Source organism: Hypanus sabinus, chromosome 3 (assembly GCF_030144855.1).
Source record: "Hypanus sabinus isolate sHypSab1 chromosome 3, sHypSab1.hap1, whole genome shotgun sequence".
NCBI classification, from domain to species: Eukaryota; Metazoa; Chordata; class Chondrichthyes; order Myliobatiformes; family Dasyatidae; genus Hypanus; species Hypanus sabinus.
The window spans coordinates 19998204-20024253 of NC_082708.1; the positions used below are offsets into that span (position 1 = coordinate 19998204).

A 26050-nucleotide genomic window follows, 5' to 3' on the forward strand; every position below is an offset into this window, starting at 1 on the left:
AAAGAAGGAGGAGAAGCAAGCTGCAGCAACAGGAGAAACACCGTTTAGGGGAACAAAAAGGAAATTTTGTGGATCAGAACCATATTCCCAAATGTTTTGAAGTCTCCCAGGTGCCAGGGTCAGAGACATCCTGGATTGAGTCCAGAGCAAGGGTGAGCGGCCACAGGTCATAGTTCTTGTCAGTTCCAATTACATGGGTAGGAGGGGTAACAAGGTCCTGCAAAGAGAATTCAGGGAAGTAGTTAAAGGGCAGGACCTCCAGAATTGTGATCTCAGGATTGTTAACCGTGCCCTGTACAAGTGAGGCCAGAAATAGAAAGATCATACAGTTTAAGACACAGCTGAGGAGATGGTGCAAGTGGGAGGTCTTCAGACCTTTGGATCATTGGACTCTCTTTCAGGGAAGGTGGGACCTGTGCAGAAGGGACAGCTTACACCTGAACTGAAGGTAGTAAGGTTTGCTAGTACTGCACGCGGTGGTGTTTAAATTAGAATTTTAGGGGAAGGGAACCAAAGCAACAGAACACATAGTGGAGAAAGATGTTGTTAAGCCTACATATGAAGTCAGGACTCAAAAGGTTCAACATGGTAGGACTAATGTTCTGAGCTGCATCTATCTCAATGCAAGGAGTAATGTAGGAAAGGCGGATTAACTTAGGACAGATCAACATCATCAGGAATTATGGCATTATAGCCATATTTTGTTGCAGGAGGAACAGGACTAGCAGCTCAATATTCCAAAATTCCCTTGTTTTAGAGCAGGAATTGAATTGAATTGACTTTATTCCTTACATCCTTCATATACATGAAGAGTAAAAATCTTTATGTTATGTCTCTGTCTAAATGTGCAATGTGCAATTAATGGGAATTTATAATAAATATTATGTACACCAGGACTGTCGATAGAAATACAATTGTATCAGGATGAATTAATCAGTCTGATGGCCTGGTGGAAGAAGCTGTCCTGGAGCCTGTTGGTCCTGGCTTTTATGCTGCAGTACCATTTTCCAAATGGTAGCAGCTGGAACAGTTTGTGGTTGGGGTGACTCAGGTCCTCAATGATCCCTCGGGTCCTTTTTACACACCTGTCTTTGTAAATGTCCTGAATACTGGGAAGTTCACATCTACAGGTGCACTGGGCTGTCCGCACCACTCTCTGCAGAGTCCTGCGACTGAGGGAAGTACAGTTCCCATACCAGGCAGTGATGCAGCCAGTCAGGATGCTCGCAATAGTACCCCTGTAGAAAGTTCTTAGGATTTTGGGGCCCATACCAAATTTCTTCAACTGTCTGAGGTAAAAGAGGCTTTGCTGTGCCTTGTTCAACACATAGCCAATATGTATAGATCATGTGAGATCCTCAGTGATGTCAATGCTGAGGAACTTAAAGCTGTTCACCCTCTCAACCCCAGATCCAGTGATGTCAATAGGGGATAGCCTATCCACAACCAGCTCCTTTCGTTTTTGTGACATTGAGGGATAGGTTATTTTCTTGACATCACTGTGTTAGGGCGATGACTTCTTCTCTGTAGGCTGCCTCATTATTATTTGAGATCAGGCCAGTCAGTGTAGTATCGCCAGCAAATTTAATTAATGTATTGGAACTGTGTGTGGTGACAGTCATGGGTATACAGAGAGTAAAGGAGTGGGGTTAGGTCACAGCCCTGACGGATTAAAGGAGAAGGAGTAGGATTACTGGTCAGGGAAAATGCCATGGCGGTGCTCAGACAGGACAGTCCGGAGACCTCAGCTATTGAGACTTTATGGGTAGAACTGAGGAATTAAAAGGTATGACCACATTAATGTGATTATATTATCGGCCACTGAACAGTTCACAGGATTTAGAGGAGCAAATTTTAGAGAGATCGCAGACTGTTCCAAGAAATATAAGGTTGTGATAGTAGATGATTTTAACTTTCCACATGATTTTAACTTTTGGCTGGGACTCTCATACTGTAAAAGGGCTGGATGGGAAACAGTTTGTCAAATGTGTTCAAATTTTCCTTAATCAGTACATAGAAGTCCCTACTAGAGAGAATATGATACTAGATCTCCAATTAGGGAATGAGACAGGGCAGGTGACCCAAGTTTGTGTACAGGAACACTTCGCATCTAGTGATGTTAATGTCGTTAGCTTCAAGGCAATTATGGAAAAGGGCAGGTCTGGTTGTCAGTTTGAGATTCTAAACTGGAGAAAGGCCAATTTTGATGGTATCAGAAAGGATCTGGCCAAGTGCTGGTTGGGACAGGTTATTTTCTGGCAAATGTGTACCTGGTAAGTGGGAGGCCTTCAAAAGTGAAATTTTGAGAGAATAGAGTTGTATGTTCCTGTGAGAATAAAAGGCAAGGATAACAGATTTAGGGAACTTTGGATTTTGACAGATGCTGAGGCCCTAGTTCAGAAAAAGAAGGTACATAGTTGTTATAGGCAGATAGGAACAAATTAGGTATTGACAAGTATAAGAAATGCAAGAGACCATAAGATCATTAGACATAGGAGCAGAATTAGGCCATTCAGCCCATCAAGAATGCTCCACCATTCCATCATGGCTAATCCCAGTTCCCACTCAACCCCATACATCTGCCTTCTCACCATATCCTTTGATGCCCTGACCAATCAAGAAACTATCAACTTCCTCTGTAAGTATACCCATGGTCTTGGCACAGCATTGCACAGATTCCTTCTTACCTTTGTTCTAAAAAGTTGATCTCAATTTTGAGGCTGTTCCCTCTAGTTCTGGATACCCTCACCATAAGAAACACCCTTTCCACATCCACCCTATCTAGTCCTTTCAACATTTGGTAGGTTTCAATGAGATACCCCTTCATTCTTCAAAATTCAAAGCTGTCAAATGCTCCTCCTATGTTAACTCCTTCATTCCTGGAATTATCCTTGTGAATCTGCTCTGGACTCTCTTGAATGACAACACATCCTTTCTGAGATAAGAAAACTATTGGCAATACTCCAAGTGTAGCCTGACTTGTTAGGCATAGACTACATGCACCAAAGCACCTGTTTGTTTCTGTGCTGTAGTATCCCATGATTCAAAAATGGACTGCATTTTATATTAGATGGGTAAGTTCAAACAAGACATGGGGGCAAGTGTTTTACATAGAGAAGGCACTGCCTGGGGTGGTGATGGATGTAAATCAGTTAAGGACGTTTTAGAGTTTTTTAGATAGGCATATGGATATGGAGAAATTGAAAAGACATGGACTTTGTGTAGGCAGAATGGATTCATTTAGTTGGGCTTTTGAGTAATTCAAAATAATAGTCTGCACAGCCTGCTTGTTACTTGTTACGTACACCTATTAGGGTGCATTCTCCAGATATCTTATGAGGTAACTGTAGCCTTCAGCCAGGAGCAGATGTCATCAGGTGGTTCCCAACCTTAACAGAGTGTTTCGACCCTTAACCACGACACTCCCCAGTTGGTGGGATGGCAGTAGTGGCCAAATCCAACAAGAGGCTTGTTCTGCCTCTTCCCCCATCCTACCAGCTGCTTGTTTTTCCCTCCTTTCGTCCCGGCCCAGAGCTGACAACAACCGCCAAGCTGACTTGGCTGGGAAACCTCTGCCGCCGATCTCCACAGGGAACAATCATGCCTGCCATCCCTTGTCTTTGCACTAAGGGCTGGTACTTCAAGGCCTTTCTCTCATGGGCCTCCTCCCACGGCACCGTCAGCTCAACCAGAGTTATTTTCTGGTCTTCAGTTGACCACAATACAAATGTCCAATACTCGTTTATATTCTATCTGTAGCTGTCTGGTGGTGTAGTGGCACCTGCATAGGACTTTGAGGCCAGTGGTCCGGGTTCAAATCCAGTTAGCTTCTAGCATGTTTCCCATCCATGCAGGGTTAAGCATCAAGCCAGCAACTCAGTCTCAAAAGAAAACAGACAAGAAATGCTAAAGGAATGGCAAGGTTCCACTTGATGTGCTACAAGGCATGGAAAGGAACATCAACAACAATATTCTATCTATAATCTTTTACTGTAACGTCACTTTCCTGCATTAACCACATGCCCCTTGATTCCCTTGATGTGTGTAAGTTGAGATTCTAGCTCAAACAGCTATTGTAGATTGTCAATAGTTGGCACAGATCCCTGTGCATCCTAGTGGTCACATCTTCTTGACTGTCAAGTCATACAGCATGGAAACAGGCCCTTTGGTCTAACTTGTCCATGCTATCCAATTTGCCTAACTGAGCTGGTCCCATTTGCCTGCATTTGGTCCATATCTCTCCAAGCTTTTATGTCTTTTAAATGTCAGAATTGTATCTGCCTCTGGCAGCTTGTTCTATATAAGTATCTACCTACATGTGAGAAGGTTGCCACTCAGGTCCCTTTTAAGTCTTTCCCCTCTCACTTTAAATCTGTACTCTCTAGTTTTGGATTCTCCTACCCTGGGAAAAGGACTGTGTCTATTCACCTTATCTAGGCGCCTCATAGATTATATAAATTTCTGCAATGTCACCCCTTAGCCTCCTACGCTCTAGATAAAAAAAGTCCCAGTTGATCTAGCTCTCCTTCTTACTCAACCCTTCAAATCTGGTAGAATCCTAGTATATCACTTTTTGCACTCATTCCTGTTTAGTGACATACCTTGAAAATTATCTTAATCTTCTCTCCATCAACTAATTGTAAGTCCAACCAATACACATGCTCTAGTTTTCTTTAATAACCTCTTGCTAGTTTTGTTGAATAATCTCTTGCATGTGATACCTAATCAAAGGTCTTCTGAAGGTCTAAATGCACCATATCAATTCATTTGCCATTTTCTACTCTGCTGGTAACAACCTCAGAAAATTCTAAAGGACTTCTCAAACCTGATTTTCCTTTTATAGATTTATGTTGACTGCGCAGTCCTACTTTAAAATTTTATTTTGAATTTTAAAATGCCTGGTTAAAAATCTTGGAGTTGGTTAAATGGCCAGCACAACATTATGAGCTGAAGGGCTTGTAATGTTCTATATTCCATGTTCTAAGTTCTAATAATAGAATCCAGCATTTTGCTTCTACCTCTGTCAGGATAGCTGGTTCTTAATTCCCTTTATCCCTTCTCCTTCTCCCTTAAAGACTGGGGTTACATTTACATTGTACATTGAGAAAGCAGAACTTGCTCACACAAGAAATAGCAGAGGCACATAGCACAGATATCTTTAAGAGGAAGTTAAAGAAGTTAAAGAGAAGAAACAAAAGGATGGGAGATACAGTCAGAAAATTTGGATGGGGGTGGAGAGGGAGGCTTCTCCCTGTACTGTAGAGCTGATGGTCTAGGTCTTTTGAAAACAGCTGTGGGAAAAGGATCACAGACATTAACAGCAAAACAGTATCCAGGCACATTCAACTATTAGACATTCTCTCTTCTCATTGATACCATTAGAGAAGAGGTACAGGAGCCTAACGAGACACAATCAACTTTTTCAGAACAGCTTCAACCCTCCAGCATCAGATGGAGGGACAGTGAACCAACCCATGAACACTACTTCACTATTCTTGCTTTCACTTTGTACTACTTACTTAATTTAATATATAATTAATATAATTACTTAATTATATATAATTATAAATTATATATTATGATTTATGGTATATCTTTATGTACTGCACTGTACTAGCACCAAAAAGTAACAAATTTCACAATATATGTTAGTGATAATAAACCTGATTCTAATTCTGTTTCTGGAATTACCCAACCATCCTGTTTCTGACCCAGAACAAGGCCTTTCTGTTTATCAAATTTATTATCATCTGCAGAAAGTAATGCAAACACTCTTTCACTTGCACCGCCGTGTCTTACCCTAGTTACTGCAGACACACGCTGCTGTCACCAAACAGACATCTGTCAGTACATTTTTCTTTCGTCTATTTCATGTGGGCACCATTGCAGACATACCCCACTGAGACTAAGGCTTCAAACACCACGCACTTTAACCGCCTGATGCTAAGCAGTGAACAGCCACTGCATGCTTTCCTTCTAGTTCCAAATGAGAAGGGTGAACTTGGAAATTACAAACAAAGGATCTCATGTAAACTTCATAGCCTTTCAAACCTGTTCTGACATTCAAAAAGGGCTATGAATCTTCTCTCTTTATTCAGTACACCTTTAACATCAGGGGGTACAAGAGATGGCCCATTAAAAAGAAGAACAGCTAAAAGGCTGCCAAATACTTACTTAAGTCCAAGCAATAAACAAACTGGATAAGTCACCGATGATCTGCACAGCACGGCTGTAATGCGTGGTTATTTGAGTTACTGTCACCTTCCTGTCACTTGAACCAGTTTGGCAATTCTCCTCTGATCTTCTCATTAACAAGGTGTGTTTGCCCACAGAACATCCACTCTTTGGGGTTTTTTTTAAATTTTTACACTATTGTCTCATAAATTTTAGAGACTGTATATTGTGAAAATCCTAGGAGATTACCAGGATACTCCAACCATCCTGTCTGGTATCAACAGTCATTCCACGGTCAAGGTCACTTAGATCTCATTTATTTCCCATTCTGATGTTAGGCCTGCACAACAACTGGACCTCTTGACCATGTTTGCATGCTTTTATGCATTGAGTTGCCACCACATGATTGGCCAACTAGATATTTTCATTAATGAGCAGATGTAAGGATGTACCTAATAAAGTGGCCACTGACTCTGTGTGTGTGTGTGTGTGTGTGTGTGTGTGTGTGTGTGTGTGTGTGTGTGTGAGAGAGAGTGTGTAAAACCATATACAACCTTGAAATGTATTTTCTTGTAGTGCATTCACACTAGAACAAAGAAATAAAATAGAATCAATGAAAAACTACACACAAAGTCTGACAAGCAACCAATGTGCAAAAGACAAACAGCATATTCAATATAATAATAATAACAATAAATTAGTTAATAAATAATACTGATAACATGAGTTGTAGCATCCTTGAAAGGTAGTCCATAGGTTGTAGAAGCAAGTTTTTGATTTGAGTTATGCTTTTCAAATTCAGCAGGGACTCCATGAAAATAATTAGCAACAACATTACTCATCAAAAATTTCCATACTGATGTGGACTTTCATAATAATCAACAGACAAAAGAAAACAAAAAAAAAACAACTGAGAACAATAATAGCAATAAAATTATCTTAACATATCACCATCAATTGAAGAAATGTGTGGGACAGCTCTTCAGAGACTCGGAACGAAACTTGAACAATATTAGAAGTGCTCAAATGAAATGCACATTTCCAGCTTCCCCGAGCACTTCAAACTCCTGTGCAGCCCTTGGGTAAGTATGTCCCTAACGTTCAATCCTGTGCATAGCAACATGGAAACTAGAAATGACCTGTTGATGGGGTCATCTACTGTATCAGGTGTTCCCAGTGCATCTACATCATTGATACCCACTTTATTAGGGGACCACTTTGTTGAACACCTTCCCTCTATCAGCTGCCAAAGAAAGGATCTCCTGATGGCCATCCATTTCAATGTGATTCCCATTCACCATCTCACACATCAGTCTATGGCAGGGGTTCCCAAACTTTATTATGCCATGGAGCCTTCCCATTAACTGCGGGGTCTGTGGATCCCAGGTTGGGAACCACTGGTCTATGGCCTCCTCTACCACTGTGATGAGGTCTCACTCAGGGTGGAGGAGCAACACCTCCTGTTCTGTTTGGCTAGCCTCCCAACTGATGGACTGAGCATTGATTCCTCCAACTTCTGGTAATTTCTTATTCCCTCTTCATCTCCCTTTTTCTGTTCCCCCTTCGCTTCTCCACACATGCACAGCACCTCCCCCTGGTTCCCCTCCTCCTTCGATTACTTCTGTGGACCATTGTCTGCTCCTATCAGACTCCTTCTCCGACATCCCTTTATTTCTTCCACCTATCAACTCCCAGCTTCTCACTTCACCAACCCCCGCCCCACACCCACCTATCTTTCCAGTCATCTGGCTTTACGTATTCCCTGCCAGCTTGTATTCCGTCCCCTCCTCCCATCTTCTTCTTCTGGCCTCTGCCCCCTTCCTTTCCAGTGCTGACGGAAGGTCTTGGCTGAGAGTGTGCTTTGCATCCAGCCTCTCAACTTTTATACCAGGGATTAGACTCCAATGTTCAATGCAGCTCCATTCTTTTGATTGGGTCCCCAAATTGGACTAATCTTTTTTTTCTTTATTTACTTAATCTTTCTATTTTTAAATAATTCCCAGGAGTGTTTTTATGTTTTGAAGTCCATTGTGTTCATTCGTTATATGCTGTGTCGTATGATATGGGTAGTCAGGGTCTTTCCATGACCATGATTGTCCATGACAAATTTTTCTACAGAAGTGGTTTGCAGTGTCTTTACAGGATGGGTGACCCCATTAATAATACTCCACGGAGATTGTCTGCCTGATCTAAGTGATCGCATAACCAGGACTTGTGATATGCTCCAGTTGCTTATACGACCCTCCACCACCTGCTCCCATGGTTTCACATGACCTTGATCAGGGAGGGGGATCTAAGTAGGTACTATCCCTTGCTCAAGGGTGACCTGCAGGCTAGCAGAAGGAAGGAATGCCTTATATCTCCTTTGATAGAGATGCATCTCCACCCTGTCACCCAGTGAGTCCATTTTTTATGTTGTTATTCTTTGATGATGTTTTATTATTTAAGTTAATTATTAAATTGGGTATAATTTAATGGTCTCTGACTAAAGGCATTTGACAGCAGTGAGTTTCAGAAGGCCTTTAGGGCAGTGTGTTGAGGGTAGGGGGTGTTTGGAGGTGAGCTTCACTGTCATCCACCTGAGACTTACTCACTGCATCAGCCAGGTCTGAAGCTCACAGGACAAAAACAGCAACTGCAGGCAATGGAATAGGGAAGCAATTAAATGCGGCTAAGTGTTCTAGGTGAGAAAGCACAATCCATCATGATCAAGGACATCTTCTATCCCACTGCCATATGAAACAGTTCCCAAGTGCACCAAGATGGACTCTTGATGTCACAGTCTACCCCAATGTGGCCTTGCATTTTGTTGCCCACTCTGCATTTTTTCTGTACCTTTAACACTTTATTCTGCATTCAATTTTTGCTTTTCCTTTTGCAACCTCAATGCACTGGTGAAATGCAATTATCTGTATGGATGGCAGGCAAAACAAAGTTTTCAATGTACATATGACAATAATAAATCATTTACCAAAAGTTTTCCAATGCTTAGTATAGCTTCCTTCATTTATTGCTCAACTATTTTATTTGTCAATCTTAGGATTTATTTACTGAATTTTAGGAGACTTGAGGCTTTTGTTGCCTAATTCATGGTAGCATAGTGGTTAGCACAGTGCTTTACAGTACAGGTGACCTGGGGTTCAATTCCTGACACTGCCTGTAAGGAGTCTGCACATTTTGCTCGTGGCTGTGTGGGTTTCCTCTGGGTGCTCCCGTTTCCTCCCACATCCCAAAGACCTACCAGTTGGAAGCATAATTGGTTATTGTAAGTTGTGATTGGGCTTGGGTTAAATTGGGGGTTGCTGGTGACATGGCTTGACAACGCTATATCTTAATGAATAAATTAATAAATAAATTCTTGAATTAAGTCAGATTTCAAGGCATAGATGTTAATTGAAAAGCAATATCACTCATTAAGGGATTAAGTCAGTTTCAGCAGGGAAATGGAGATTGGGATTCTTACACCTAAGATTGGGATTCTTCTTCGACTCAATAATCCTGCAAACCAATAACATACAGGATTTTGTATACAGCTTTTTCTACTTCTCTGATCTGGTCCATGATTTATACATGTGAATATTGAGGACTTTCTGCATTCCTTTGTGATTTTACTCTGGTCAAAAGTCACCGAACTAAACTGTACAATTATATTAATGAGCATGTGGCAAAGAGAGTGAGCAACTGCCAACCACCCAATCACAACATTACCGACTCATTTATATCCTAAAGGCACATATCAAATGAAAGGGAAATACAATGTGTCCTTACACAGTCTGACATTTGATTTATTTGGTGGCCATTATTTTGCTTTTTCTTCCTTTTGAATGTTTTATTCTTGTGTTCATCAAAGTGAAAAAAGTAGCAATGATCAGAGTAAACTTCTTATTTCCTTTCAATAGCTAACCCCAGAATCAAGAGCAATTAAACCAAACACCACCAGGATATAAAAAAAGTGAAGAGGCAAAGAGATAAATCAAGGATGACTTCAAACAAACTTAACTTTTAGCTCCCTATAAATTTTGGAAAATTAAATCGGATAAGTTACGTGATACCCCGATCCCTCGTCTGACCAATATCAAAGTGAGGGGCAAGTGCTTTATAACAGAGTGGTGGGTGCCTGGAATGTGCTGCCTGGGGTAGTGCTAGAGGCAGATACGTTAGAGAAATTTAAGTGATTATTAGGAAACTTAAGGACAAAAGTTTAGGGGTAACACGAGGGGGAACTTCTTTACTCAGAGAGTGGTAGCTGTATGGAACAAGCTTCCAGTAGAAGTGGTAGAGGCAGGTTCTATTTTGTAATCTTAAAAAAATTGGATAGGTATATGGACAGGAAAGGAATGGAGGGTTATGGGCCGAGTGAAGGTAGGTGGGACTAGGTGGGAGTAAGCATTCGGCACGAACTAGGAGGGCCGAGATGGCCTGTTTCTGAGCTGTAATTGTTATATGGTTATATGGTTATTAGAATGTGAGGAAAATGGAGGGATACGGACATTGTGTAGACAGAGGGGATTAGTTTAGTTGCTTATCCCATTTGATTACATTATGGACCAAATGGTCTGTTCATGTGCTGTACTGTTTAATGTTTTATGTTTTATGCCATATGTGCATTCAAAGCATTTTACCTTGCTTTAGAATTTCTGGGATTGTAAGAGCGTCCTTAGAGAGGATCAGGACCAAACTATGTGCATATTTGAGGCTAATAGAGGAAGATGGCTTCACTATATTTGAGAGATCAGTTACCATTGTCACAACTCCTGTAGTTTTATACCTGGATTAATCAACTAGCAATACAAAGCCTGATGTGACTCACCAAACTCTTGTAATTAGTACACTAGGATAGCATTGTTAATTTTTTTTAAAAATTTAGAGATACAGCATGGTAACAGGCCCTTCTGACCCAATGAGCTCCAATGCCAGCCATTTACACCCATGTGACCAATTAACTTACTAACATGTACCCAGATATGTCAGTCCAGATCCTGAGGTGAGGGATCAGGTCAATTCTGCTCGCTCTACTCTTCTCTCCATGGCACGGAGGCTGTGCAACTGCTCCAGGCTTTGTATCTGCGAGCTTTGCAGAGATTTGCCTCACTGTGTCATGAACTGAGACTAGTGGCATGGGCCTACTGCGGCTCCAGGTCTACGGACTCAGTTTCACTGTGAATGCTGTTGCTTGCTTTTATTGTCTGCACGGTTTGTGGTTTGTTTTTTTTTCCCCTCCTGCGCATTACGTTTTGATCTTTTTTTAATTGGGTTCTTTCAGGTTTCTTTCTTTTGTGGCTGCCTGTGAGCAGACGAATCTCAAGGTTGTGTAATTTATACATACTTTGATAATGAATGTACTTTGAACTTTGAACTTTTAGCATCTTTGGAATGTGGTTGGAAACCCACTGGGAGAACATACAAATTCCGTACAGACAGCGGCAGGAAATGAATATAATAGTGAGTGATACATGAACCACTATGCTCTCATGCCGTCCCTTACTACTACCATGACACCAACTGCCTTGATAGAGACTGATGTCCATTGTATAATTGTTGATTGTACTAAGATCAAGAGTTGAGAATTTGTACCGAAACACCCAAAGGTGCAATGGTGCTGCTGAACCCATGCACCACTCAACAATGGAAACAAATTGGAGGGTAGAGGCAACATAGTGATACAACTTAAATTCAGTTTTATGGCCTTTCAGAATTAGAATCAGGTTTATTATCATTGACATACTATAGGTCATGAAATTTGTTATTTTGCGGCTGTAGAACATGAAAAATTACTATAGGTTACATTAAGAAATTTGTAAAAAAAAATAAATAAATACTGCAAAAAGAAAATAAGATAATAAGGTCATGTTCATGAGTTCATGGACTGTTCAGAAATCTAATGACAGAACAGAAGAAGCCTTTCCCAAACATTGAGTGTGTGTCTTCAGGATCCTGTGCATCTTCCCTTATGGAAGTAATGAGAAGAGGGCAAATCCTGGGTGCTGAGGGTCTCCGGTGAAGACGTACTTGACAGTGCATGACAGATTCAGATTATTTATCACATGTACATTGAAACATTCAGTGAAACATGCTGCATGTGTTAACAAGCAACACAATCTAGGGATGCATTGGAGGCAGACTGCAAAAGTGTTATAACACATTCTGGTGCTAATATAGCATGCCCACTGTTCAACAGAACAACACAGAACACATGTAAGCCCTTGTCCTCCCACTCAGAGACATTGATAAACCAAAGATATAACAGAAACTGCACCATGAAAGAGATTGATTAAATGTGAACTTTGCAAGGGTGTGAGGAGCTGTCTGCTATAAAGTAGTATCTTTAGTTAGAGGAATGGTTTGATGATAACAATTGTAGATAATTGTTATAGATCATTTACAATTAATAGATTATAATTATAGGTAAGAGAAATTTACTATGATAATCGTTGATAGAATTTGCTATCTTTCCCACTTGTACAATTGCATTCTATCTTGAAATTGGACAATGACCACCCCCACCCTTGCAAGCTACACTGCATACTATTCCATCTGATTGCTTTCAAATTATATGAATAATTGTCGACAAGACAATAGATGATATAGTTTGTTTTGAATCATAATTCTATTGAAAACTATACAAGTCATCGGTGCATAATGAAAGAGTTCTGATTTTACCTATGTCCATAACTTAATTTTCTCCATAAGTTAGAAAATACATGGTGAGCATATCTCCATACATGCAGTGGCCACTTTATTAAGTACTTCATATACCTTAAAAAGTGGCCACTGAGTATATGTTCCTGATCTTCTGCTGATGTGGCCCATCTACATCAAGGCTTGACATTCAGACACTCTTCTGCACACCATTGTTCTATTGTGTGGTTATTTGTGTCACTGTTGCCTTCCTGTTAGCTTGAAATAGTCCAGCTGTTATCATCCAACGTCTCTGATAAACAAGGCATTTTCACCCACAGGGCTGACACTCACTGAATGTTATTTTCTTTTTGTTTTTCACACCATTCTATGTAAACACTAGAGATCATTGTGCATGAAAATCACAACATATCAGCAGTTTCTGAGATACTCAAACTGCTCAGTCTGGCACCAATAATCATTCTACTCTCACAGTTTCTTTTCTTCCCCATTCTGATGTTAGGTCCAACATTTTCTCTTTAGTTTCACTCACTCTGAAGTTTCCTTCCTTTGATCCTTTCCCATATTTTATTGGCTAAAGGAGTTAATCATGTTCTTTTCTTTGAAAGCAGGGTAAAAGGCCCATCCAGTCCCATGAGCCTGACCCACCCAATTACACCTATGTACTAATTAACCCACTAACCCATGTGTATTTGGAATGTAGGGGGAAACTGAAGCACCCAAAGGAAGCTCACGTGGTTACGGGGAAACTGAAAATACTCCTTACAGGCAGCAGTGGGAATTGAACCCTGCTCGCTGGTACTGAGAAGCGTTTGGCTAGCCACTACATACCCTGTAACAGGCAACCAAAGACTCAAGCCACTAGCATTATAATAGCGTTATGCTAACCACTTCAATACTGTGCCACCCAACTGTTCATTCAGATCAAATGACTACACAAAGCATTGAGATAAAACAAGTTAAAACAATTGCCACAGAGAAAGTGCCTAGGTTTGTCGAATCCGGTGGTATTTACATCCCCGTAGTCCATCCCTCCTGGAAGCCCAAGCAGAGTTTATTCTTCAACCCTTTGTTTACCTGAACTACACTTTCCCTGTGGCAATTACATTGTAATTGTTTTAAATTGTTCTATCTCAATGCAATGTGCAATCATTGTCTCTCTTGACGGGTAATCCTCATCCAGTCAGGTTTCCGCTGCTCCACCTTGTTTACAATCAAAGATCATAAAGTGGTCAATTGTGAGGTCAAGAGTCCAATTTATCATACCAGGCAACTATTTGATAGTCTTATAAGAGTGAGGTAGAAGCTCTCCGTGAGCCTGGTAGTACCTGCTTTCAGCCTTTTACGCCTTCTGCCCAAAACAGTACTGCAGTATCAGTGTGTTCAATAAAGCAGAACACCTCCAGCATTAGATTATCCTTCAGGATACCAGTTTTACACACCTCTTCTCAGTGCTAACATAAACTTTCAGATTTTACTTACAATCATTGAATCTTAGAATATTTATGAGACAAAAGGAGTATGTGCAGCTCATTGTGTCAGTGTCAAATGAGAAAATACCTGGAGACACAGGAGACTGCAAATGCTGGAATGGAGCATATTTCTTTAACCAGAGAGTGGTGAACCTGTGGGATTCATTTCCAATGAGGGCTGTGGAGGCCAAGTCATTGGTTATATTGAAGGAAGAGTTTGATAGATTCTTGATTAGTCAGGCCATGAAGGGTTATGAGGAGAAGGCAGGAAACTGGGACTGAGAGGGAAATGGATCAGCCATGATGAAATGGTGGTGCTGACTCGATGCACCAAATGGCCTAATTCTGCTCCTAAATCTTATAGTCAAATAAACTAACTGCTGGAGGTACTCAGCAGGTCAGTCAGCATCTGTAGAGGAAAATGGACACTCGACATTTTAGGTCGAGAACCTACACCTGGACTGAAAGAGTAGAAGGAAGATATTCAGTATAAAGACATGACAGGTGGGTGGGGCAAGAGCTTGCTAGTAATAGATGGATACAGCTGAGGAAGGTTGCTGGAGGGAAAAGTGGAAATAGTGACAGAGGCTGGGAGATGATTAATGGAGGTGACAAAATCTGATGGGAAAGGAAGGTGGAGCATAGAATCAAACAGGGAAGTTGGAGAGGGTAGTTGGAAACAGTAGGCAGCAGGGACTCAGTGGAAAGAGCGTGTGGGTGATAAGCAGAAGGAGTAGTTGGAAGAGGGGATAAAAACAAGGTGATGGGAAGCTGGGATGGGTGTATGAGGAACTGGATAGACCAGAACGACAGAGAAAATGGACAGAGGGAGAGCAGTTAGCTGATACTGGAAAATTCAATATTCATGCCTTTGTGTTATTTCATTTATTTCATTAAGATATACCACATAGAATAGCTCCTTCTATCCCAACAAGGTGTCCCATCCAGCAGCCCACCTATTTAACACTAGCCCAATCACAGGACAATTTATAATGACCAATTGACCTACTAACCGGTAGGTCATTGGACTGTGGGAGGAAACTGGAGCACCCAGAGGAAACTCACGCGGTCATGGAGAGGACATGCAAACTCCTTATAGACGCAGCCAGAATTGAACTCCGAACTCCAACACTCCGAGCAGTAGTAGCATTGCACTAACCACCACGCCACTGTGGTGACCCCAATTCCAGTTGTAGACCACGAAGGCAGAATATGAACTCCTTCAGTTTGTGTTTGACCTCAAGGCTGAGGATAGATAGGCCGGGGTGGGAATGTGAAGGGGAATTAAAGCAGCATGTAAACAGGAACTCCAGATGTCCATGGTTGATGGTGCACGAGTGCTCGGCAAAGTATTCTGTACCTGGTATCACCGCTCTAAAGAGGGCCACAATGAGAGTGCCAGATGCAATAGACAAGATTAGACGAGGTGCACTATTTTTTATTTAGTAAAATATACTTTATTCAAAATTATAATTATTTACAATGAACCATTCAATGACTCTGCACTTGAATCTCCAAATCAGCTGAAAGGGCTATTTAGGTCCCTGGATGGTAGTGAGAGAGGAAGTGTAGGGACAGGTGTTACACATCTTATGGTTGCAGGGAGAGGAGCCAAGGAACGAAGTGTGATGGATGGGGACTAGTGAGTGAACCAGAGTCAAGGAGAGAGTGGTCCCTGTGGAAAGAAGAAAAGGTTGGGAAAGGGGGATGTGACTGGCAATGGGATCACAGTGTTAGCAGGCAGAAATGTTGACAAATTTACTCTACCCATTCTCACTGTTCCATTGAAATTAAGCCTTCTACCTCTACTTATTATGGTGCTCAAACTCATTTTAAGGAAGATTTATCTTAAATAGACAATTTAGTAATTGATCTCCTTCATGGAAAATGGTTAAAAATCATAAATATGAGCTTTCCAGTGATGCTCTTATTTACCTGCTCACTAATATATGAACAGGTTCATGTTATCTTAGAATCACACAAGATCTCACCTTCGTTCTGGTCTTGGATTTTTTGCGCTTTGTGTTCCACTGGATGTAACAGAGGTATAACCAGTCCTTGGCCTGGTTTCTTGTACGTTACAAGGAGATTTTCTATGCTACTGAAATAACGAGGAGGAATGCCTTTCAATGTCTGTTGCAGGAAAGAACAAAATGAAAAGAAGTTAGATTCTTACATCTGATCGTTCAGCTTGAGACAGAGTTCATCGTTCTAGCTGGTAACCACACTAAGCCTGAATCAATCAACATTGCCAACCCCTCCCCTGTCACTTAGTTGATTCCCCCCTCAATCCCAGACCCACATACTTTTTTCCTTTCTGATGTAAATTAAAACCTACCTTTATGAATCAGTCCCACAAGGGCCCTTCAGCCCACAGAGTCCAAACTGACCATTAAGCAGTCATTTACAGTACATCAGTGCTATTTTTATTCTCTTCTGATCTGCACCAACTCCCCCAGATTCTGCCTCTGTCCCACACACTAAGTGCAATTTACAGTAGCCAGCACCCTCACAATCTTCAGATCTGGAGAGAAACTGGAGCGCACAGAGATAGATTGAGTGGGTAGCCAGTGACTTTTTCCCAGGGCGGAAATGGTTAATACCACGAGGTATAACTTTAAGGTGACTGGAGAGAAGTACAGGGAGATGTCAGAGATAAGTTTTATACACAGAGAGTGGTGAGCCCACAGAAAGCACTGCCAAGTGTGGTCGTAGAGACAGTTACATTAGAGACATTAAAAAGGTTCTTAGATAGGCACATGGATGATTGAAGAATGGAGGGAATGTTTAGATTGATCTTAGAATAAGTTAAAAGGTCACCACAACATTGTGTGGCAAAGGACCTGTGCTATGCTGTAATATTTTATGTTCTTTATCCTATGAAAATGTATCACAAGAGTCTACACTCCACACAGACAGCTCCCAACATCAGGATTGAACCCAGGACACTGAGGGCCTCTATCAGCATGTTCCACCATGATGCCCTTTGCACTCAGCTTCAGGACACCAAAACTAAACCCCTCACCTCTGGTTTGGCCAGATGTTATTCAACATGCAGTGCTGTGCAAAAATCTTGGGCAAATATATATAGTTAGGGTGCAAAACACTTTTGCTCAGTACTGTAGTAATTCTATATATTGCACTGTACTGCTGCCGCAAAAAAAAAGCAAATTTCATGACATATGTGAATGATAATAAGCCTGATACTTTTTTTAAATACATTTTTTATTGAAGGAATGACACCATACAGAATACATAATGGATTACATTTTCCTCCATTTTGCAGCCTGATTCTGATATGGATTTCTATTGTCAACAGAGAGTGGGAAGGGGGCAGGGAGAGAGCAATTATGTTTGGGAAAGGGGAAAGGGAGAGGGCAGGGAGTAGGAAGCATCAGAGAGATATTCTGTAACGAACGACAAACTAATTGTTTGGAATCAAATGACTTTGCCTGGAATCTTGAGGCTGGGATTATCTGCACCCACGTCATCCCCCACCCCTGGCAATTCTCTGCCACCTGTCCTACACACCTCTCCTGCAGCGCTCCACCATCACCCTTGCCAATATCCTTTGCTCCTGCCAAATTTACAAGCTCACTCTCTGCTCCACGTTGACAAGTACAGTACTGTGAAATGTCTTGGGCACCCTAGGTATATAAGACTAGGTATGTGCCTAAGACTTTTGCACTATATGGAAACTCGAGGAGTGCTTTAGCACATGCTTCTATGTTAAAGAAGTTATTTAGATATTTGAGATACAAGAGAATGCAGACACTAGAACTCTGGAGCAACAAACAAAATGCTGGAAGAACTTTTCAGCAGGTCAGGTAGTATCAATAGACATTCAACATTTGAGTCAAGACCCTTCATCAATGTTACAGAAATGTTTATTGCTTTGTTCAAAACTCCCAGTGTTAATCAGTGTATCTGAAAATGAAGCTGCAACATGCAATATTTCCAAGCAAGAAAATCATCTTCAGGAATGTGTCTTCTTTCCTGGGGTGTCTTTACAGCATCAACATCCAAGGTTCAGTTCTGCTGCTGTCTGTAAGGATTCTCCCAGTGACCATGTGGGTTTCCTCCAGGTGCTCCAGTTTCCTCCCACATTCCAAAGATGTACAGATTAGTAGGTTAATTGGTAACACAGGTGTAAGTTGGTCTGTAACCATGATGTACCCCAAAATAAAAATTCAATTCAGAACCATTTCAAGTTAAGAAAGGGAGATTACTATCTGAATACTGTTGTATCTCTGTTATTTTCTGATCCTTAGGGTTCTTCCAAGGGTCAAGAATGGTGAGGAGTCTTCATTCTTAATGATTGTTTATTTTGAAGTTCAAACAAACAGACAAATACTAAGCAAACTAAGTGAAGACCTGAGAAGCAAAGTAGAGAGTCAATGAAAAGCAAATTTGGAAACAGCAAAAAGAGAAGATGGAGACTCTGAAAAATCCATCACCTTTATAATCAAAATAAGAGAAATTCTTTAGATCATAATAAACCTATCAATGGTTACACAATTACATCACATGAGTAATGTGCTAACACTTAGCCAATGAAAAATAAGAAAGGAGATAAACCATCATGTAATTGCTACACCCCTTTCCGCCAGCAAATGGGGATGAAACACTACATACCGGACTATGTAAAATAGTAGACTTTGTCAAAAAGTACAACTAATTAAACTACAATTTTAGTCTCACATTAATTCATCTAAATGTCTTATAAAAAGTATTTTAAAAAAGGGAAGTTAACAACAAGATCTGGGATGTTCCTGTACAACAATCCCTGTAAAGCATTATAGGGCTATTAAAACAAAAAATTTCATGCCATCTTAAAAGTTTTTCCCCTCAGGCAGTCAATCTGATCAGTAACTGTAGCTAGCAACTCCCCCACCCAACTTTATCTATGACCACCATCACTGCACTGCACCTTCATAATGCATTATAAATATACGGTGGCATTTATGTATTTATGCACATTATATTTCATATTCATGATTTAATGTCTTAACTTGATTTTATATAGTTTTTTACTCTTTATAATTGGTGAATGCTGTCTTTTGATGCACGTTGGGCCAACACACCACAGCAAATTCCTAATACATATATTATATATGGTAAGTTGATTGAAAAAAGGAAGTGTGTTTATAATATAACATGAGATTAGGAGATATGGAGATGTGGGTGTAGTGTACAGAAGCATATGATCAGCCAGGATCATATTGATAGTGAGACCAAAGGGCACTTTTCTATGTTCTATGTATTCTATGTACACTAGCAATTTTTTTTTACTTTAGTGAAGGAGATGATTCTTTCAAAACAATCCAATAGTTTCAAAGATTATCATGATTGTAAACAGTTTTGTTTAGTTTTCATTTTATGAGGACATAAGAGCAGAATTAGGTCATTGAACCCATTGAGCCTGCTCCACTATTCCATCAGGGCTTAGCTATTTTCCCTCTCAACCCTATTCTCCTGCCTTTTTCCCATGAAATTTGACACCCTTACTAATCCAGAACATATCAATCTCCACCTTAAATATATCCAGTGACTTGACCTTCACTACCATCTGTGGCAATGAATTCCACAGATTCATCATCCTTTGGCTCAAAAAATTCCTCCTCGCCTCTGTTCTAAAAGTGCATCCTTCTATTCTGAGGTTGTGTCCTCTAGTCCTATTCTCATCCGCTATTGGAAACAACTTTCCACGTCCACTCAGTCTAGGCCTTTCAATACTTTTTTTAAAAACATATATATTTTTAATTACTATTATCACTTCTTCTTCTTCATCTTCTTCTTCTTAGACAGTTCATTGGAAATAAAGAGAACTACTTCTTCTGTGAGTTTCTGAGTCACTGTTAAGGCTGATATGAGAACTACAGACTCTTCAACAGATGGGGAAAGAAGTGCCAAACACGGTGGTAGCCACCACAGTGGGATCTGGATTCATGGTTCTAAAGTGTTTGCTACTATTCCAGTAATTCAGCCATTGCACCACTGCTTGTTATAAGAATGGATATGAGAGATTAGGTTTGCTGCAGTAACAGCTGTAACTCAAATCAATCACTGCAGTTTCCTTAGCATATTTATGTTATCATGCTTTATGACTGTCAACTTGTCCAATCACTCAGCACTCTTGTGAATTTCACCCAATCATTTGACTGACACCCCATCCTATCAGATTACGTCCTTGACACGTAACTTGAGCAAGCAATTCAAATGGCAGCAGGGATTCATGTTTCACAAGATCAATAACAACCACTTCCTTCTGGTTCCATCAACCTTCTTTTCTGAGCCAACAAAATGCTAGACGGAGACTCAAAGACAGATCAGTGTGACTAGTGTGGGCTAACAGATTGGACCAGCTGTTTTTTTTCTCATCCTTGATGAGGAAGACCACTCCTGGTGTTGATCAAAAACCCTTGTCTCATTATATTTTCCTGACATTGAAATTGAAGTAGCTGGAATTAAGTACATTAGCTGTTCATGGATATGTGCAGTTGATAAGAGGGTATATTTATAGTTCTTTTACTTCCCTACATTTTCACTTGATTTCTTTGTTCAAAGTTTTATATTTGTCACTGTTTTTGGCAGATTTTGAGGCAGATAATTGGCAATTTGTTTATTATTGTCTTGTGAAAAGCTTTGCTTTGGATGCCATCCATACAGATCATTTCTTCACATCAATAAATAGTAAAAGGGAAAAGCAATAGCAGAAAGCAGAGTATAGTGTTACAGTAACTGAGGAAGTGCAGTGCAGGCGGGCAATAAGATGCAAAGCCATTATGAGGCAGATTGCCAGGTAAAGAGTTCACCTTATGATACAAAGGGTTCATTCAATAGTCTTGTAACAGCAGGATAGCAGCTGTGCTTGAGCCTGGTGATATATGCTTTCAAACTTCTGTACCTTCTTCCCATAGGAAGAGGGAAAAGGGAGAGCATGACCAGGGTAGAAGGGATCTTTGATCATATAGGCTCTTCTTCCAAGGCAATGACAGAGTTTATGGAGGGATAGCCATGATGTGCAGATCTGTCTCCACAACTCCTTGCAGTCTCTTCTGGTCTTGGGTAGAGCATCTGCCATACCAAACAATGATGGATCCAGGCAGGATGTTTTCTATGGTGCATCAGTGAAAATTGGTGAGGGTCATTGGAATACATGCCAAATTTCCTTATCCTCCTCAGAAAATAGAGGTGCTAGAGGCCGTGACATCTATATGTTTGCACCAGAACAAAGAGCCGACCACACTGTTGTAGGTATGATGAACAGGTCAGACTAGAGAAAGGTATTTGATCTTCTGGTGCTAATGAACCAGGTGAAATTTTACTATAATTGTCACTACACTAAGACTAGCTTTTCTTTTAAGCTCTACTTTAGTAAATTAACTGAATTTAAATTTCCTCCTTGGGATTAACACTCATGACTCTCAATCAATAGTCCAAGTCTCCATTATTTGCCTAGTTACATAAACTATCAAAACTTAGAATCTGGTTTAATCAGTCGATTAAAGCTTTCATTTCCTTTCTACTTGTAGGTAGCTCACTGTTTTGTACTAAATATAGGCACACTGAAGCAATTAAAATCAATTCACTCCTGGGTTGCTTCTGTCTTAGATTCATCAGGCCACCATTTAGCTGACTCTGTGTAACTGTTTGCTGAAACCACAAGATGTTTAAGGTTAGTTTCTCTTGACTTAAATTCAAGGCTACACTGTGAAACAAGCCAAGACAGTCTTACAAAAAGAGCCAAGGCAATAAAGCTAAAATAAAAAATAATTGGCATTTGTGGTCTTGAATGAAGTAAATCCCTCATGGCTTCATGTTCACAAAACACTTGTGCTACAGTGAATAAACTCTGACAGTGTTCGTGAGAAGGAGCCAATAAATATCTTTGCCTGGAAATCCATCCTTGTATAGAATGCAAAATATAGTCCTATCAGTTTGCTCCATTTTGAAACACCTTTGTTTTTCACAGAAAGCGTTTTCCCATCAATTCAGTTGAGAGGAATAGTTGCAAGAGACTTCGATTGCTATCGAGATTTTGTAATGTTTTTCAGTATCTTTCAGGTTTGAGGTTTTAAAGATGATTTAAAACTGTTTAGAAGTCTTCAGTAATATTTAATTTTGAACAGGCTCAATCATATTTCAAATGTTACACTTTCGCAGGACATTCAGACCATCAATGGCTAGCACAGCAATCCCATCAATCCCACAGCTCCACTCATTTCCCCGTAATCTTCAGAACAAAAATCAGCAGGAATCTCATTAGCCATACGATAGTAAATCTGTGGAATTCATTGCCGTGTATGACCATGTTATTGTTTATATTTAAAACAAAGTTCTATAGGTTTTTGATTAGTCAGGGCATCAAAAGTTACGGGGAGAAGACAGGAGAATGGGGTTGAGAGGGATGATAAAACAGCCATGATGGAATGACGGAGCAGACCTTCTGGGCCAAATGGCCTAATTCTGCTTCTGCGTCTTATGGTCTTATAATAATCTATTTCTAGTTATATGCCCATCATCCCTTCTTTTATTCTCATGCAATGGGGTAATTTAAAATGATCTATTAACTTCAAATTCACAGTTTATGTTCACTGTGGTCCAGTCTTTCATAGCCAAGGTCTCCCAATGTGCTCACATACATGCCACCACAGCCACCCAACAGAGCAGAGCCATTTTCCTATTCTGAGGTTAGAATTCTTCTGGTTCTAGGCTCCACCGCTACAGGAAACATCCTTTCCACATCACTCCATGTAGACCTACTGTACTGCCTTTGGTTCTTCTGCCAATTAGTTTAAAACAGTTACATACTAGAAACTACAGTGAAGAGATGGAGAGAGTTCCTTACGATGATAGAAATGTATTACTGCTGGGGGAATTCATTTTTTAAGCTGATGCATGAAGCAGATGCCCAGCTCAAGTACTGCTTTGTACAAGGCATAAATCACTTGCATTGCATGCCCTAAAAGTAAATACAACCATCAAAAAAGGAATACAAATCCATTGAGTACAGACATGGGGAAAACAAAATGTCTCAGCACCTAGGTTTCCTGACCTCAAATGGCTGGAAGGCTTAGAGAAAGATATCTGATGGGGTATGGGGACAACGTTACGACTGGGGCACAGGAGTGGAACTGCAGCTTGTGCACAGAAGCAACAATCCTTCTGATTCTTTTTACAACCATTGCTTTGTGCCGGAAATTTTTACATGGCCTGAAAACTGTGCGGTACTTTAAATGGTTTTTTTTGCAATATGTATACTATGAATACTTAGAATGAAAACTGAAAAATCACATAACTTTGGATTTTATGTATTAACCGAAGGGTATAATGAAATACAGTATAACAAAGAAATCCTTTCATGTTTCAAACAAGAAAAACTCTGCAGATGCTGAAATTCCAAAGCAACACACACAAGATGCTGGAGGAACTCATCAGGCCAGGAAGCATCCACGGAAAAGATTAAACAGTCGACGTTTCAGGCCGAGTCCTGATGAAAGACCTCAGCCCGAAACATTGACTGTTTACTTTTTTCCATAGACGCTGCCTGGCCTGCTGAGTTCCTCCACCATTTTGTGAGTGTTGCTTTGAAGTTTCATAAACTTTTTCTCATCTGTCTTTATTACAAACCTATTGTCTATAAATGCCAGCCAGATTAATTTTGCATCCAGATGAAAGATACGTCTTGATCTTCATGAGATCATCCAAATGTTCCATTTGCAGTCCATTTCTGGATTTGCATTCAATTAAATTCATGAAACAGAATTTTTGTAACAGGACTGAATTGTAACAACAAGGTTGTGATATGTTTATTATTTATAATATTTACAGATTTTATTCATTAACACATAATTAATTAGTGTATTTCACAATTATATAACATAGATTTCAATTAACATAGATTTCAAAATTTTATTAACATTGTACAAAAGAAAATTCCAGCTGTGCAGCAACAAAGGCTGTGCACAGGAGCATTTCAGTTACTGCATGGCCGTGCACTCACGCAGCTCAGAGAGGACCGTGCACAGAAGTAATCCATGATCGTAATAAATCTTTGCAAGTAAACCATTACTCACATGTCACACCAGTGGTATAAACTTGTGTTATGATTTGAGGAAGTATCTGCACGGTAATAAATGCTGTCATCTATGTAATATTGCAAGTGCATATCTGATGTAAAACAGGTGCAGTCTGGTTTTTATGTGCATCAAAGAGTGATGGCTTAGTCATCTGGGTCAAAGATGCTCGATTCTCTGAAACAGATGTTTAGAATATGTACTCTATGTGGTAGAATAATGACTCCCCCTCTCCTTCCCTCCTCTTCATTGATATTCAGATGCTCTAATGCCACCCCATGCTCCCAAAGGCAAGACCACTAGACCTTTGCCAACTCAACAGCTCTTGAAAAGAAGCTGGAAGAGATTGCTGGTGGAATCCAACAATAACCACTGCTGGGTTTTGTAAAAAATGGTTTAAAGTCTGTTTTGAAGCTTTCAAAGGCATTAAAATCCAACTTCCAAATATTAAAAAAAATATAGACTTGCATTTCTATTGTGCCCTTTACAACATCACAGTGGCTGAAGATGTGCTTTATGGCAAATAGACACAACAAATTAGAAAGGGTGTAGCCATTTAGCCACTCAATGGGATCACAACAGATCTTTCCTAAATCTCATCTCATCTATGCCGGTTCCAATTAATCCTTTGATCTTTCAAAAACAGCCTACTTCTGTCTTGAACTTCTAATGATCTAGCCACAATCCTCTAGAATTCCAGAGCCTAACCACATGCTACAAAAATAAATTTCTACATGGCCCAGCTTTAAGTAAGCACATACTTTATGTAACTCAAAGTTCTTTGGAAACAAGTTTCAGTGTAGAAAACACAGCAGCCAAATCACATTGTAAAAACCTCTTGCCACATTGAGGAGGGTGTACTTTTCAGCTACTCAGCTGATGCAAACTTTTTGCAGTCGTAGTAGGATTTCATGAGATCTGCATACTCTGCACAACCAAGTGGAGATATTACCGCAAACAGCCTGTTGTGCAATATGTTAACAATCATGGCATTTATCTGACAGTGTTCAAAACAATGAACCTGATTCTGTGTCATGAATGCAGAAACCGATAATGGATCCACAACAGCTGGAATTTTGTTATACCTCTCTAGCTGAACACAAAATCCTACAAGTTGTCTGAACAACTCCAATAGAATCAATTTGATTGATACAAACTTAAGAACTTGTCCCACTGGAAATTTTAAAGATCCTTCTGACAAAGGATCTTCAACCAAGAATGTTCACTGTGTTTGTCTTTCCATGGATGCTGTCTGACGGGTTGAGTTTTCCAGCTGTTTATGTTTGTGGTTTCAATTTCCAGTATCTGCAAGCTTTTTCAAGATTCAAGATTATTTAATGACATTTCCTGCACATGAGAATGAAATAATTGTTGCTCTGGATACGATCCAGGACAAAAACAACACAAGATAAAGAACACAACAATAATAAAAACACAATAAATATAAGGTTGCTAATATACACAGATTGATTGTATCTCCATAAAGTGACACTAGGCACAGGAATGTCAGTACGTAAGGTGACTGACAAGAAATGATAAAGTAGTGGTGGTGGGGTGGGTTAGAGGGTGGAGGTGTTGATTACCCTTACTGCTTGGGAAGTAACTGTTTTTGAGTCTGTTAGTCCTGGCACAGTTGTTATATAGCCCCACCCTGGTGTGAGTGGGACAAACATTCCTTGAGCAATG

General features: G+C 40.2%; 1 protein-coding gene across 1 annotated transcript in view; it reads right to left on the reverse strand.

Annotated features, from left to right (window-relative positions):
• The window catches only part of LOC132390721 (SH2 domain-containing protein 1A-like), an 87260-nt gene that overhangs the window by 23033 nt on the left and 38177 nt on the right, over positions 1-26050 (reverse strand). The window contains exon 3 of the mRNA XM_059963275.1: positions 16277-16418. Within this exon, the coding sequence (XP_059819258.1) occupies positions 16277-16418 (142 nt within the window). The remainder of the gene's footprint in view (positions 1-16276; positions 16419-26050) is intronic.